We start from the raw sequence: 16,527 nt of genomic DNA, 5'->3' as shown, positions 1-16,527 counted from the left end.
GGGAGTATTGGCAGACTATTCGACTGCAAAACCATCACAGACAAGTCTGGCCTGCTCCCCGCACGGATCATTTCCCTGTGATCTTGTTTTTGGTTAATGGCGTAATGGCGGGCTGTGGCTATTGACGTGTTGATAATTTTGTTTTGGCTAACCCGCATTTGGAAGCTTATTGGGCTGGTTCACCTTTTTACCACACCACCGCACAAAAAGATGCTCTCTATTGTTGGCTAAAAGAACTGTGCTTCCAGAACATTCCAGCACTTAGGCACCTGCTCTAGTGGCCTATGAGCCTGAACGAGACTTGGATGACCAGGACAGTCAAGTTTGAAGAAAATTTGAAATGTAGAGGTGAGCAGAGAGAATGGAAATTAGTATGCTGGAAATCTGAAACAAGAGGAAGTGCTGGAGATAAACAGAAGATCCCTCGATGTTTGACAAAGAGAAAGGACAGCTTCAAGCCTTTCTGCAGAGGCTTAAGTATGTAATCCAGGCTGAAAAGTCAGTGCGAGCTTTCAGGTGAATCGCTAAAGTGAAGCTCCGTCTGCCCTCAGCAGTTATCATAGAATTAACAGTGCAGAAGGAGGCCATTCGGCCCATCGTGTCTGCACCGGCTCTTGGAAAGAGCACCCTACCCAAGGCCAACACCTCCACCCTATCCCCACAACCCAGTAATCCCACCCAATACTAAGGGCAATTTTGGACACTAAGGGCAATTTATCATGGCCAATCCACCTAACCTGCACATCTTTGGACTGTGGGAGGAAACCGGAGCACCCGGAGGAAACCCACGCACACACGGGGAGGATGTGCAGACTCCGCACAGACAGTGACCCAAGCTGGAATCGAACCTGGGACCCTGGAGCTGTGATGCAATTGTGCTATCCACAATGCTACCGTGCTACCCTGCAAACGGACAACAAGACAAGATCTGTTGGACAGGGTCTGTTGGACAGACAAGATCGTGAGGCACTATTTGGAAGAAGAGCAGGGGTAGTTTTCCCTGCGTCCAGGCCACTATCTGAGGGGGGCCAGTTTAGCTCAGTTGGCTAGACAGCTGGTTCACGATGCAGATGAAGGCCAGCAGTGGGGGTTCAATTCCCATACTGGCTGAGGTTATTCATGAAGGCTCCCCCTTCTCAACCTTGCCCCTCGCCTGAGGTGTGGTGATCCTCAGGTTAAATCACCACCAGTCAGCTTTTTCCCGCTCAAAAGAGGAAAACAGCCTATGGTCATCTGGGACTATGGTGACCATATTTACCCTGTCACCAAGTAATTAAAACAGAAAATCCAAACTTGGTGCTATTCTCTGTGGGAAGACGCTACGTAATAATAATCTTTATTATTGTCACAAGTCGGCTTACAGTAACACTAACTAGGCTTACATTAACACTGCAATGAAGTTACTGTGAAAATCCCCTAGTCGCCACACTCCGGCGCCTGTTCGGGTACACAGAGGGAGAATTCAGAATATCCAATTCACCTAACAGCACGTCTTTTGGGACCTGTGGGAGGAAACCGGAGCACCCGGAAGAAACCCACACAGACACAGGGAGAACGAGCAGACTCTACACAGTAACCCAAGTCGGGAATCAAACCCGGGTCCCTGGTGCTGTGAAGCAACAGTGCTAACCACTGTGCCACCGTGCTGCCCATCTCTCCATCGCAAAAATGCCTACACTTGAAAAGTGCCATATTTAATTGGCTGCAAAGGTTTTTGAGAACTCCGAAGTTGATGAAAGGCACTATATATGTGCAGTTTGCATTTGTACAACATGCACTGCAACAAGCTGCCGAATGTTCTTCGACAGCACCTTCCAAATTTGCAACCTCTTCCATCTAGGACAAAGGCTTATGGTACATCACCACCTGCATGTACCCCTCCAAGCTACGCACCATTTTGGTTTGGAACTATAACGCCATTCCGTCACTGTCACTGGGTCAAAATCCTGAACTGCTCTCACGAACAGCACTGTCTGTGGGCATACCTATACCAAATGGAGTGCAGAGGCTCAAGAAGGTGTCTCACCACCACCTTCTCCAGGGCAATTAGAGATTGACAATAAATGCTGGACTAGCCAGGGTGCTCACATCTCAAGAACGAATAAATAAAAGAGGGTTGGGTGAGGTAAGAGAGGAGATAAAGGAAGAGACATTGATTTACTAATAAAGGTACTGAAAGGGGCATCATGGTGGCACAGTGGTTAGCTCTGCTGCCTCACGCCACCGAGGACCCGGGTTAGATCCCGGCCCCGGGTCACTGTCCGTGTGGGCTTTGCACATTCCCCCCCGTGTCTGCACGGGTCTCACCCCCACAACCCAAAAAGATGTGCCGGGGAGGCGGATCGGCCGAGCTAAAATCGGAAAAAAAAGAATTGGGTGCACTAAATTTATTTTTAAAAATGAAGTTACTGAGGCACCACATTCTGTACACTCGGCTGTGATCGTCTTATACTGGTTCCCTCGCTAGTCTGCTATGTAAAGGTTTACAATGAGGTTGACCTCCACTTTTCTTGAGGGAATTTAAAGGAATGACTTATCCAGGGAGCCCAGTTACTGCATCCCCAGCTGCTGTAGTGATGCAGATCCTCAGTGGCAGATACAGCTCAGTCAAAGTACTTTTCTTCATCAGAAAAACGACTCCCCCTGGTATATCCTGTATCAAGTTTGATCCCCCCCCCCCTTCCCCGCTGCACACTCTGTAGAGCTGCACTCAACATCTTGCAAGGGGGGGGGGGGGGGGGCAGTGATTGTGGCTGCAACGTAAAGGGTTAACAGCGTTGTCAGCTCTCTGCCGAAGAAAGGAGGCTGCACGGACCGCAAGTCACCCAGAGATGGCACCAGGGAGCATTCCAGCGCACAACTTTTGTCCTGTAGGATGGATTATGCAAATGACTGTGGATTCCTTCGCCACCTGACATGTGCTTTAGTGCAGCGCAGGGAACAGACAGGAGCGGCGAGTTGAGACAGACAGTCAGGGAAGAGAAACTCCCCTTTGCTTTCAAAGTCAAGACTTTAGCCACTTATCATTTGCATACCTGAGAAAGCTTTTTTTTTAAAAAGCCCGGGCAAGGGCAGGGGCTGTGCTTCTGCACACACAGAGAATCTGGTCTACCTGTGAGAGGTGCAGAGCTTCCCCTGCGAGCCGGCGACTGGAGCATGTTCCTGCAGAAACTCAAGCTGCGAAGACCCTAAAGTGGAGATAAAACTTGGGGACGTTTTCTTTCTGTCGCCGTTTTGACTTAAGACATTTTATTCTGTTTTTAAAATTTTGTTTGCTGCCTGACCCTGCACCAGGAAAGGACGGGAGGTTTCTTCAGCACCACCGGTGTTGCAAAGTAGCTCTCCTTGACAAGCAAGCATAGCCACTGAAAGGTAACTCTTACAAATCATGTCCCTTCTGTGTGCACGTCTGTGTGTGTGTGTGTGTGTGGGGTGGTGAAGATACAGAAGTCTGAAGACCCGCAGATCCGGACATAGGAACAGCTTTTTCCCCACAGCTATTAGACTCCTCAACTATTCTCCCTCCGACTGATCTGTTCCCTGTAAGAACCATCGCGTCCTATGCTGCTCTTGCTCATGTATTTGCTTTGTTTGACCCCCTTGTTCCGCACTGTAACCAATCACTGTTTGTCGATGTACCATTTGTCAATGTACGCTGTCGATTATTCTTTTTTTGTCTATTATGTACGTAATGTGTACGTTCCCTTGGCCGCAGAAAAATACTTTTCACTGTACTTCGGCACATGTGACAAGAAATCAAATCAAAAGCAAAGGTCAATGCTGCAAATTTGGACAAAGTGAAAGCTTTACAGAGGCTTTCGCGTGTGGTGTGAGAGAGACTGATATGAGTGGGATGGTCATTTGTTCTTCAAAGTCCGAGGGTGGTTGTATTATTCTGTGACTGATGCAGGTCCAGGGGGCGGTTTTATTCTCTTTTATTTGTGGTCTCACTCTTTTATATACTGTTGTTTTGCTGATAAGTAGACCTTTGAAAGTGCTCGAGCTCTGCTGTATCGGAAGCAGCAGGCACGGGTGAAAGAAGAGTGCTGGACACTTGAGGTGAGCACAAGCAGAGAGCTATACTCTCACGCCTCTTTAAGGCTGCCGTACCATTTCGCGCAAAGCTTTGGCATGCGTGTTGATGCCGACTGTTTGACGGTCACCTTTCCCACACGGAATTATTCAACAGTCAGCTGGCAAGAGTGTGTTCTTTAAATATTTTAGGCAGTTTATTTTTTCTCTCTCTCTCGTTCATTCTCTCTCTCTCGTTCATTCTATCAGCCTGTCCTTCTCCAGCCGAGTAGGCACGCGCTCTTTTAATCCACGGGATAGCTGCTTGCTCCCTCTCCTTTCCTCCCAGAGGGGTTAGGAGATCGGAGCTGGGTTCCTATGACTTGTGCATGTCACAACAGCACCTGCTTGTGCTGTTACTGGTTAGACAGCAGGACGGCTCCCAGGGCTCCCTCCCAGCACTCGGGGGTTATTTCAACGAATGCGTTTCACTCACTCCTGACTCCATTCCAGAGTGTTTTGCAAAGCTGTGTGTGTGTGTTTTCTTTCCCCTCCCCCCGCAAAAGAAAAATATGGTGTAAATCTACCAAATGTGAACTTGGTGTTTAAACTGAAGTAATTCCGGCAGCTAAACCAGTCTGAGGACTCACAGTACTGTCGTTCTTGCTTTTTGACTGTGGATGAGATTTTGACACCAATTTTTGGAAGTTAATTTTTTCATCAAACCCTATCAATATTGAGCTTTCCATCAATTTGCTTCTGTAACCAATAATTGCTTCTTAAAAATACCTGTTCTCAAATGCATTTCTGCAGTAATAACCAATATTAAATGCACCTGGAGGCAGGAATTAATTGCCCGTGTAAAACAGACCCCGATCCATTTTGGGATTGCACAGACTGAAGTGTTTTCATTCCCTGACCCCGGATTCATACGATAAATGATAAAGTCTTACTGTAAGCCCAAGTATGTGCCCTGGCCAATGATTTCCAGATAGCTTCCTATTTTATTTCTAGCTTTTCCCTTAGGTTATTAACAATGGAATCTTGAGACTGGAATTTGCATTGAATCGAAAATAAAAACTCCAAATAAAATTTGTCTCACTAAAAATCAGCTCGGACCCTGTAATTTTATTTTATTCTGAATTTGAGCCAATGCCTGAACAATGAATGCCATTTGTGAAATCTGGGTCGACTATTAATTTGGAAATGAGTGCAGGCTTGGCTTTAGCATTTGGTTGTCTTTTGGAGTGAACAGCAAACACAGATTCTCATTATTCTGCTGGCTGGGTGTTTTAATGTGTTTCTGGGAGCGTGCCTGCCTGTGCGTTTCTGTGAGGGTGAGTATCACTGTGTTTCTGTCGGCACGTATCAGTATATTTCTGAGTGTGCATCAACCTTTCCGTGTATCTGTGCCAGTGTCTTTCTGTGGGTGTGTGTGGGAGTCAGTGTATTTATGAGAATGTGTATTGCCAGTGTCATTCTGTGAGTGTGTGTTACCTGTGGGGCAGTTGTGTGTGTGTCATTACATTTCTGTAAGTGTGTGAGTGTGTGTGTCAGAGTGCTGCTGTGATTGTGTGTCAATATGTATCTCTGAGTGTGGCTGTGTCAGAGGTTTCTGAAAGTGCTTGTGCGTGTGTGTCAATGTATTTCTGTAAATGTCTCCGTGTCAGAGTATTTCTGTATGTGTGTTATTGAATTTCAGTGTGTGTGCCAGTGTATTTCAATGTGTGTGCCAGTGTATTTCAGTGTGTGTGCCAGTGTATTTCAGTGTGTGTGCCAGTGTATTTCAGTGTGTGTCAGTGTATTTCAGTGTGTGTGCCAGTGTATTTCAGTGTGTGTGCCAGTGTATTTCAGTGTGTGCCAGTGTATTTCAGTGTGTGTGCCAGTGTATTTCAGTGTGTGTGCCAGTGTATTTCAGTGTGTGTGCCAGTGTATTTCAGTGTGTGCCAGTGTATTTCAGTGTGTGTGTCAGTGTATTTCATTGTGTGTGTCAGTGTATTTCATTGTGTGTGTCAGTGTATTTCAGTGTGTGTGCCAGTGTTTTTCAGTGTGTGTGCCAGTGTTTTTCAGTGTGTGTGCCAGTGTATTTCAGTGTGTGCCAGTGTATTTCAGTGTGTGTGCCAGTGTATTTCAGTGTGTGTGCCAGTGTATTTCAGTGTGTGTGTCAGTGTATTTCATTGTGTGTGTCAGTGTATTTCATTGTGTGTGTCAGTGTATTTCAGTAAGTGTGTGGCAGTGTATTTCAGTGACTGTGTCAGTGTATTTCAGTGACTGTGTCAGTGTATTTCAGTGACTGTGTCAGTGTATTTGTATTTCAGTGTGTGTGCCAGTGTACTTCAGTGTGTGTGTGTCAGTGCATCTAGGTGTGTCAGTGCATCTGGGTGTGTCAGTGCGTGTCAGTGTATTTCAGTGCATTTCAGTGTGTGTGTCAGTGCATTTCAGTGTGTGTGCCAGTGTACTTCAGTGTATCTGGGTGTGTCAGTGTATCTGGGTGTGTCAGTGTATCTGGGTGTGTCAGTGTATCTGAGTGTGTCAGTGTATTTCAATGTATTTCAGTGTGTGTGCCAGTGCATGTCAGTGTGTGTGTCAGTGCATGTCTATGCCTGTCAGTGTGTGTAGCAGTGTATTTCAGTGTGTGTGTCAGTGCATTTCAGTGTGTGTCAGTGTATTTCAGTGTGTGTCAGTGCATTTCAGTGACTGTGTCAGTGTATTTCAGTGACTGTGTCAGTGTATTTGTATTTCAGTGTGTGTGCCAGTGTACTTCAGTGTGTGTGTGTCAATGCATCTAGGTGTGTCAGTGCATTTGGGTGTGTCAGTGCGTGTCAGTGTATTTCAGTGCATTTCAGTGTGTGTGTCAGTGCATTTCAGTGTGTGTGCCAGTGTACTTCAGTGTGTGTGTGTGTGTGTCAGTGTATCTGGGTGTGTCAGTGTATCTGGGTGTGTCAGTGTATCTGAGTGTGTCAGTGTATTTCAATGTATTTCAGTGTGTGTGCCAGTGCATGTCAGTGTGTGTGTCAGTGCATGTCTATGCCTGTCAGTGTGTGTAGCAGTGTATTTCTGTGTCTGTGTCAGTGCATTTCAGTGTGTGTCAGTGCATTTCAGTGTGTGTCAGTGTATTTCAGTGTGTGTCAGTGTATTTGTATTTCAGTGTGTGTGCCAGTGTACTTCAGTGTGTGTGTCAGTGCATCTGGGTGTGTGAGTGTGTGTCAGTGTATTTCAGTGTATTTCAGTGTGTGTGTCAGTGTGCCAGCGCATTTCAGTGTGTGTGTCAGTGCATTTCAGTGTGTGTGGCAGTGCCTTTCAGTGTGTGTGTCAGTGCATTATTTCAATGTGTGTTTCAGTGTATTTAAGCCTGTGAAAGTGTATTTCTGTGTGTGTGTCAGTGTATTTCTGTGTGCGTGTCAGTGTATTTCTGTGTGCGTGTCAGTGTATTTCTGTGTGCGTGTCAGTGTATTTCAGTCTGTGTGTCAGTGTATTTCAGTCTGTGTGTCAGTGTATTTCATTGTGTGTCAGTGTATTTCATTGTGTGTCAGTGTATTTCAGTGTGTGTCAGTGTATTTCTGCGTGTGTCTGTGTATTTCTGCGTGTGTGTCAGTATATTTCTGCGTGTGTGTCAGTGTATTTCTGCATGTGTGTCAGTGTATTTCAGTGTGTGTCAGCGTGTGTCAGTGTATTTCAGTGTGTGTGTCAATGTATTTCAGTGTGTGTGTCACTGTATTTCAGTGAGTGTGTCAGTATATTTCTTGTGTGTCTGTGTATTTGGGCAGCACGGTAGCACAGTGGTTAGCACTGTGGCCTCACAGCACCAGGGTCCCAGGTTCGATTTCCGGCTGTGTCACTGTCTGTGCGAAGTCTGCATGTTCTCCCCCTGTCTGTGTGGGTTTCCTCCGGGTGCTCCGGTTTCCTCCCACTGGTCCCAAAGACATGCTTTTAGGTAATTTGGACATTCTGAATTCACCCTCTGTGTACCCGAACAGGCGCCGGAATGTGGCAACTCGGGACTTTTCACAGTAACTTCATTGCAATGTAAGCCTACTTGTGACAATAAAGATTATTAATTATTTCAGTGTGTGTGTCAATGTATTTCAGTGTGTGTCAGTGTATTTCAGTGTGTGTCAGTGTATTTCAGTGTGTGTGTGTCAGTGTATTTCAGTGTGTATGTGTCAGTGTATTTCAGTGTGTGTCAGTGTATTTCTTTTGTGTCAGTGTATTTGGACAGCACGGTAGCACAGTGGTTAGCACTGTGGTTTCACAACACCAGGGTCCCAGTGTATGTCAGTGTACTTCAGGGTGTGTGTGAATGTATTTTTGCACGTGTGACTAAAGATCTATTTTACATTATTGAAGAATGTATATAATTTCCTCATAGTACAAAGCAATTCACTGTTGCCTGTATTTTTTCATGAGCTTGGTTGGAATTATTATTCTGTTTTCTCAGCGGTCTCAGTGGTGAATCGAATTTTCAGTCCTCCCCGCACCTCCCTGAATTTCGACTGAATTTCAGCATCGAAACACTCTTCAGTCACTCAGAATTGGTGTCCTCCCCCCTCCGACGTGCAGGAATTAACCTGAGTTTAATATTTGTCAAATGCCTTCACATTTGTAGTTGCTGTTCTCTCTGTGCTGTTTTAAGAGCCACCTTAGTGGAAACTTCCTATTGTCCATGGTAATAATCAAAGTCCCCACCCAGCTATCCACCAGATCTAACTCTGTGGATTCAAATCCTCGCTTAAATTAATTATTAGAGTTGGCATATCTGCTGGTCTGGGAACTCATAAAGTGCGAAAAGCTCAAGGTCTTTGACTCGTGAAAATGACCGGATATGTGGTTAACATGATAACACTCGAGAGGGAGAAGTGGCACCTAACCATCAAGGGTCCCAAGCAGTGTATCTGTCCCCTTCACAGCTGTTCCTGTTGCTTCACAGCATTGCACCTTCAAAGGAGGTCAACATCTGCTATAAATATTATTATATTCTTAAGTAGGAATTTACAGACTTACAAAACAGCTTTGTTAGTGGAGGGAGCACTGTTGGAATAAAAATGGAAAGGGAATCATTCGAAGCAGTAATAAGTGTTTATTTTCGTTGGGGAGTTGAAATCTGCTTAATGTACTCTAAGGGATTATTTGAATTTACTGGAGCTAATGTTTCAAACAATGATTAATTATTGCGTTGATAACTGTTTTCACGCTGCATCCTGACTCGCTTGCTTTGCCATTTTAATCGGTTTTCTGGGATGGGAGCTGTTCTCTAACGATCAGCATCGGCTTGGCTTCCCTAACACTCCCTCCCCCGTCCCCTCTCCCTGCCAGAACACCTTCTTTGATGTCTCATTTCCCCCTGCGCTGATATTAAAGTTACTATGGTATTGAGACTCTCTCTCTGTCTCGTATCTACAAAACCACAAAAAGAGCTGGATTTAATCACTGTTGAGCTGTTTGCCTAACCACTCAACCGATGAGGGATTATGGTTTTTTTTTCGTCCTTTGTACCTTCACCCTGATGCAGGTCTGAAGGTTCCTGCTTCTTTGCAATCGGCTGGCTTCAGTTGCCATGGACCGCCTTCTGCCCACCTGGTTCGTCGTGCTTTCCCTGTGGTGTGGCAATGCCAGGGGTCAACAGCAGAATGCCCCCCGCGTTTATCTCAGCTTTAAAGGTAAGCGATGGTTGTGTTATTTGTGAGGCCTCCGTGCCAACGAATTAAAGTAAGGTTAATTATTTCTTGACAAGTTTGCCGGTGTCGGGAGCTGGCACACAGAGGGCGAGGACTGAGTTGCATTGGAGTTCTTTATTCAAAGGCAACAAACGGAGGTAATAAACAGCACCCCTTCGAAAGATACAAAGCTCTACTCTTCAAATTGTAGCTGTGGTCTCTCAATGTTTCCAATTGAAGTAAGATGATTTGCAAAATTAATAACACATTTCATACTGGGTCTGTGATTTGGAATCATGGTCATCCTTCGGGCGCTTAGTTATTTCTAATGGTTAGTTTTCCAGGATATGTTTCTAGATGTATCTTACCATAGGTCGTGAACTCATTGTCTTGACCCCAAAGATCATTCCCAGGGGTATACTTAGTACGGATAATTTCCAAGTGAAATCTGCCACAGACTATTTAATACTGATCCAAGAGTTACATTCTGGGGGTATTTTCTTTTTTTTTTAATGTATTTTATTACAAACATGCATCAAAACCGGTTACAGCAAATAACTGGGGGTATTTTCTAAAGTGTATTCTGCAGGTTTGTTCCCAGAATTTTATTTACTGGGGATAAGGTACACTCCCCAGGAACCATCGTCACAGGACACTTTGCGGACCGAGATCAGAACCTTGGGCGTCATTCTCTGACCCCCCGCCGGGTTGGAGAATGGCCGTTGGCCGCCGTGAATCCCGCCCCCGCCGAAGTTTCCGGTACCGGAGATTGGGTGGGGGCGGGAATCGGGCCGTGCCGGTTGGCGGGACCCCCCGCTCAATTCTCCGGCCCGAATGGGCCGAAGTCTCGCCCAGAAATTGCCTGTCCCGCCGGCGTAAATTAAACCTGGTATTTACCGGCGGCGCGGGCGGGCTCCGGGGTCCTGGGGGGGGCGCGGGGCGATCTGACCCCGGGGGGTGCCCCCACGGTGGCCTGGCCCGCGATCGGGGCCCACCGATCAGCGGGCGGGCCTGTGCCGTGGGGGCACTCTTTCCCTTCCGCCTCCGCCACGGCCTCCACCATGGCGGAGGCGGAAGAGACTCTCCCCACTGCGCATGCGCGGGAAACTTTCAGTGGCCGCTGACGCTCCCGCGCATGCGCCGCATTTCCGCCCCAGCTGGCAGGGCAACAAACACCATTTCCGCCAGCTGGCGGGGCGGAAATCCCTCCGGCGTCGGCCTAGCCCCTCAATGTTGGGGCTCGGCCCCCAAAGATGCGGAGCATTCCGCACCTTTGGGCCGGCGCGATGCCCGTCTGATTGGCGCCGTTTTTGGCGCCAGTCGGCGGACATCGCGCCGTTGGGGGAGAATTTCGCCCATGGTGTCGGAACGCCACGGGCGTGACCCCTGAGCAAGCGGTGCCAGGCTGACACGTCAAAGACGGTTTGCCATGATGCCCATGCCCTCTCCAACATGGCAGCTCGGCTTGTGTTAATGAGACAGGACAGAATGAAGCCAGCACAAAGGACTGAATAAAACTGCTCACACCCGCTAAACGTTTAGTTGGTGAACATTATTGTGTGTGTGCCTGGACATCAGTCAGTGCCTCTATTCTTTGATTTTCAAGGGTTTGGTGAATTTAGCCCGTCAAGTTCCGCAGTGGGCTGTTGATGGTAATTACGTGCTGTCACCAGGCTGGCATTAAAGCGAGTGAAATCACTCCGTAATTGAACTGGTCTCGTGTATCTGGCTTCGACACTTTAATGAACCTCAAGCATTTCTGAATGCTTGCAATCAATGTATGGATTGGGGGGGGGGGGGGGGTTGCAAAGTTGTGTCTTTAGGAAACCCGAAGGAACTCAACATGGCGATGTTGGAGTGTTCTGCCAACATTAGGAGCTTAGAGGTGAAATGTTGAAAACAGAGTGGCGCTGAGAAAGACCCCGCTATCTAATGGGACACTTGCATTTTTTGCCTGTGCAGGTAATGCCTTGTCAGTGCAGGAAGAGATCGGGGCACCATTTTTAAATACCACCCGATCTCTCGAACCCACTCGGATATCACACCGCAGCCTTTGCCCCCCTCCCCCCCGCAACTGCCCCACCTTACCACTAAGGAGGTATTCGAGCCCCCCCACCCCACCTCATAAGGGCAGGCACCCTGGGCTCAATTCTTGGCATGGGCAACTTGGCACCCATGCACATTGGCACTGCCAGCTTGGCACCGTGGCACTGCCACCCTGACAGTGTCACCTGGGAATCCTGCCAGTGCCACACTGGCACTGGCAAAGTGCCTGGGAGGCAATGCCAGGGTGCCTGAGTGGCAATTCCAAGGTGCCAGGCTTGCAGTGCTAAGGTGCTGGGCTGGCAGTGCCAAGGTGCCCAGTGGCAGCAGGCATGCTAGGGTGCTACCCTGCCCAGAGCTGACCACCTGGGGGCCCCCAGTGGCCAGGCAGAGCCCCCGTTAGGCCTGGCTCACGTTTGTGTGGACCAGTGCTAAACGGTGCCATGGCGAGGTCTCCCAGGCGAGGCCGCTAGTTCCCAGGCCTCGGGATAAGCAGGCGGTGACATATTTAAATTAGCCAAATGGCTCTCTTAAATATGTAAATCTGGATCTCGCCCAGCGAGCGCGAGATCTAGGTGTTCCAAGCGTCCTAATGGCCTTGTCACATCACCAAGTCAGGCGCGATGAGACCGTTTGATCGTGCTCATTGTCTCTTCGTCATGGAGGTGGCTGGCGTTTTCACTCTGGGAACCTCTGGGCTGTTTGAATGTCATATTTCATCGTGGGAGTCCGCATGTCTTATATCATTCTGGCTAAATGTCGGAACCAAACCTCATTTGTAATTATTTTGTGGCTTCTATTCTGTTTATTGTTAAGGAGATTTGCTGGGGTTTGAGGGGGAGAGGGGGTCGGTGGAAAACCAAGAGTTGTAATATCAAGTGAGGTAGTCATGAGAGATCTGTGGTGTTTATATTTTGTTTAATGTTTACCTGGGAAGCAGAGATTGGGAGACCAGGGCTCAAACTGATACTCCACTAGGTAGCCACCATTCTGGAGCAACCAACTCGCTTTTTCGGGGAAGGTTACATCTGGACATTTAGTTGCTGCTCAAGACAGTGTAGCAACAGTTTGGGACACCGTGGATTTTGGGTTTTTCCATGGCTATTAGTCTTAGAATCCAATCACATGCCAATAGCACTAAAAAAAATAACTTTTTAAGTGACTGCTCCCTCTTAATTAAGTTGCCTTTCCTTGTCGATGCAATTTCTCAATTAGTAAAAGCCCGTGAGGTGAAAACACTTGCGGCCGGACTGCATAATCTTTGGGTTTAATTACATTGGAACAGTGCAGTATATTTCATGCACCTCGGTAATTGCAGTGTCACATTCCAGACTAGGGAAGCCACATTTGCAATTTAAGTCACAGTTATCACTTATACTCAGGTTTGGCAAGCAGAAGGATGGTAAACCTCGCCCACCAATTTTCACCTTGTTACCTGCAAAGGACAAGACTGTGTGGAATTGGCTAGGTAAAAGCTCCATGGGCATGTCCATTTGCATTGCCGTGTCGATGTACCTCCCTTCCCCACCACTCTCCCATTCCAGCTGGGACAGGAATGTGATTTGGGAATAATAATTGGGTGTAGTTGGCAGTTCAAGGAAGAGCCTGTGGAAATAATGAGATTGTGCAATCCTAGCGGGACAGGCAAAGTGGGAGCTGCACGTGAAGGTTCAGCCTGAGGTTTGGCTTCTGCCTTTATTATTGCACTGTGCCATTAGATTACTGAGCATCGTCTGCTCGTCCGATCCGCTTCGCTGTGGTCAGCAACCTGCAGTTTGGAGTGAAGCTATGCACTGGTTTAAGATGCTGCAGAAAAAGGAAATGGCACTGTGAGGCTGAATCACCTGCTGATTGCCCTGATAGAGCTTCTGCACAGAGCTTTACTATCAAACCACTGAGAGTCTCTTCCAGGATTATTGAATCAATACCATTCAGACTGACTATGAGGCTGGAGCATTCACAAGAAATAATGGGAGCGATTGAATGGAAAAATCATCCGTTTTGAGCTAGTTTAGCGGGATGTTGCCTGGGGCTTGCAGCGCGTCGCCCCAATATCGCAAACCTCCCCTGCGTAGCCTCCTGACCCCCTCCTAACGCACCAATTAGGGGGTCTTCCTGCCAGGTTGGCAGTGCCCAGGTGGCATCGGCGGTGCCAGGGTACCATCCTGCCCAGAGCCCGACCACTCGGGGGCCTCCGATCGCCTGGGAGACCCACCCAAGTGCTGTTACACCTGGTCCATGGTCGTGGAAACCAGTGACAAACGGTACCACGGCAGGGTTTCCGCGGCAAGGCGGGGTGAGGCGGTTTGATCCCGCGCCGTGGTTAACTCCAGCGTGGTCATACTCAAGTGAGACTAGCTACCCCCTTGAATATGCAAATGTTGGGTGGGATCCGGAGCGTGACGCCTCACGAGATTCCGTTAGATCCAGATCTCATCCAGACTCGAAATGTTAGCCTCCTTCTCTCTCCACAGATGCTGTCAGACCTGCTGAGATTGCCCAGCATTTTCTGTTTCTGTTTCAGATTCCAGCATCTGCAGTAATTTGCTTATATCCATCATTAGATCCCTACTTTTGTATTCAACATCTTACCCATAAAGGAAAGCATTCCATATGCTTTTGTGATCACCCTGTCCACCTGCCCTGCCACTTTGAAGGACCTGTGGACACGCACTCCAGGGCCACCCACTCCCTCAACCCCTCTCAATATCTTTTTGTTTATTGAGCATTCCTTTGATTTGTTTGCCCCCTCCTCCCAAACGCATTACCTCACACTTTTCTGGATTGAATTCCATTTGCCACTTCTCTGCCCACTCAACCCAACCATTGATATCAGTTGTGAGAGCATCTGGTACTAATTGGGTAATGAACTTGGGGCATTATTCTTAAGTACATATAAGAACCGGTTTTCATCTATGTGAGGGAGAGGAAAAGGAAGCCTCTGATTCTGCTCCCTGGGTTATGTGAATCAACTTATTTTAAGGAAAAACTGGCTTCAGATTCCCAGGGTGGGGTTTTTTGCACAACCTGCAGTGTGGTTGCAGCGGAGGGGGTGGCCCCCTATTGGCTGACAGTGGGACCTTCCAGTCCCACTGTTGTCAACAGGGTTTCCCATTGTTCACACCCTCGTCGCCAGCAACTTGCACCCCCACCCTCCCCACCCCCCACTGCATGGTCAGCAGGAGTGGAAAATCTCACCAGCGGGAACAGGTGGAAAATTCCATCCCTGATTTACTCAGTGAGGGAGCCGAGGACAATAACATGACCAGTGTTGGAGTGCTGGAAACACGGCAGCCAATGTGCACGTGGCAAAATCCCACCGACAACAATGTGATCATGAGCAGAATGCGTGTATTTTTAGGTATTGGTTACGGATAAGTACAGGGAACGGCAGCTATAAATCCCTGATCGGGAGTGATGGCATAGGATGTTTAACATCCATCTGAGGGGGCGGAAGGGGCCTCTGGGTTCAATGTCTTATTTGAAAGATGGAACATCTGACACTGCAGCACTCCCTCAGTCAGTGTTGGAATCATTTTCTCAAGGGCAACCAGGGATTGGCACGCACCGTCAGCCTCAGCAGGAATGTTCACATCCTGATTAGGGTCACCCTAACTGTCTTCAGGTGGCCAATCTTCACCAGAGGAATATGCAGGCTGCAATGTCTTGAATTCAGTTTGTAATGGGAATGCGAGCGAGAAACATTCGCTCAATGTAAGAGATAATTGTATGAACTCTGGAACCCGCTGCCTGTAAGGGTGGCAGAAGCAGATTCAGCCGTAATCCGCAGAAGTATTGCCTATAGAGTTGAACATCCGCAGGGGAACAATCAAAAAAATGGGGCTAATTGGATGGCTGTTTCGAGTGCTGTGTATGGGTTAAATGGGCTAAGTGGCCTCCTCTGTGCTCAGGTGGTCCATGAATTTGTGCTCTAACAGTGAAGGTTCGTGTACACTGGGTCAAAGACCCAGAACTCCCTAAAGAACAGCACCGTGGGTGTACCTTCAACACACGGACATAGGACGCAGCTCACCACCGCCTCCTCGAGGGCTATTAAGGATGGGCAATAAACACCCACACCCCGCGAAAGAAAAAATTAAAGTGCTTGGCATGAAACCTGGGACTTTGAATGACGCTTCACAAGGGGAGCATTGATTTGTAAAACTACCCAATCTGTGTCCCCAGTGTTTGTTACTATGGAAACCACGCAGAGGCCTTAGCGCCCTTTGATGTTTCTACCATCTTTTTGTTGTGAATCACTGTCGATTTCGGATTTAAGATCAATAGCGCAGGAAAACCTTATTTTAATCACCTCCCACCCCATTAGCAACTTCAGCTGCCTGAACCCTGGAATTCCCTCCCTAAACAATGCCTCCTCTCTCACCTCCTTTAAGTTACTCCTTAAAACCTAGTGCTGTGGGTCATCTTTTTTAATACCTCCTTAAGTCGCTCTGTGTTAAATTTAGTTCCGTGTTCTAGTGAAGCGCTTTGGGGCATTTTACTCCATCAAAGATGCATTATGTGTGCAAGCTACTGCTATTGATGATAGGGTGTTGCAGCTCGGGTTAGAATGTGCCAGGCCTTCTCACTCATTGGATCTTACAGTCAGGGCAGGAGGTCCCATCTCCAAGAGGTGCCAGGCAATCAAATGACCACAGGCTCTCTGGTACCAGCGGCGTCACTAGGAGCGGTGGCCCCAATTGGGATTGCAGCCGGTCGCCAAGAAAACTTTCAGTGATGTAGCTGGAGGTAAGCCTAGGATCTGGCAATAGCCAGGTATGCAGGCCCCAGTGGAGGGGGTTAGGGGGGTGGAATGGAC

The 16,527-nt window shown here is 47.9% G+C and overlaps 1 protein-coding gene across 1 annotated transcript in view; it reads left to right on the top strand.

Moving 5' to 3' along the window:
- Positions 1-4,528: 4,528 nt before the first annotated feature.
- Positions 4,529-16,527, top strand: part of LOC140387639 (semaphorin-3F-like) — a 208,552-nt gene continuing 196,553 nt past the window's right edge. Inside the window, exons 1-2 of the mRNA XM_072470835.1 lie at positions 4,529-5,348; positions 9,521-9,668. Coding sequence (XP_072326936.1) covers positions 9,566-9,668 — 103 coding nt within the window. The 5' untranslated portion in view covers positions 4,529-5,348; positions 9,521-9,565. The remainder of the gene's footprint in view (positions 5,349-9,520; positions 9,669-16,527) is intronic.

Source organism: Scyliorhinus torazame, chromosome 13, assembly GCF_047496885.1.
Source record: "Scyliorhinus torazame isolate Kashiwa2021f chromosome 13, sScyTor2.1, whole genome shotgun sequence".
Taxonomy (NCBI): domain Eukaryota; kingdom Metazoa; phylum Chordata; class Chondrichthyes; order Carcharhiniformes; family Scyliorhinidae; genus Scyliorhinus; species Scyliorhinus torazame.
This window is presented reverse-complemented; position numbering and strand designations above follow the sequence as displayed.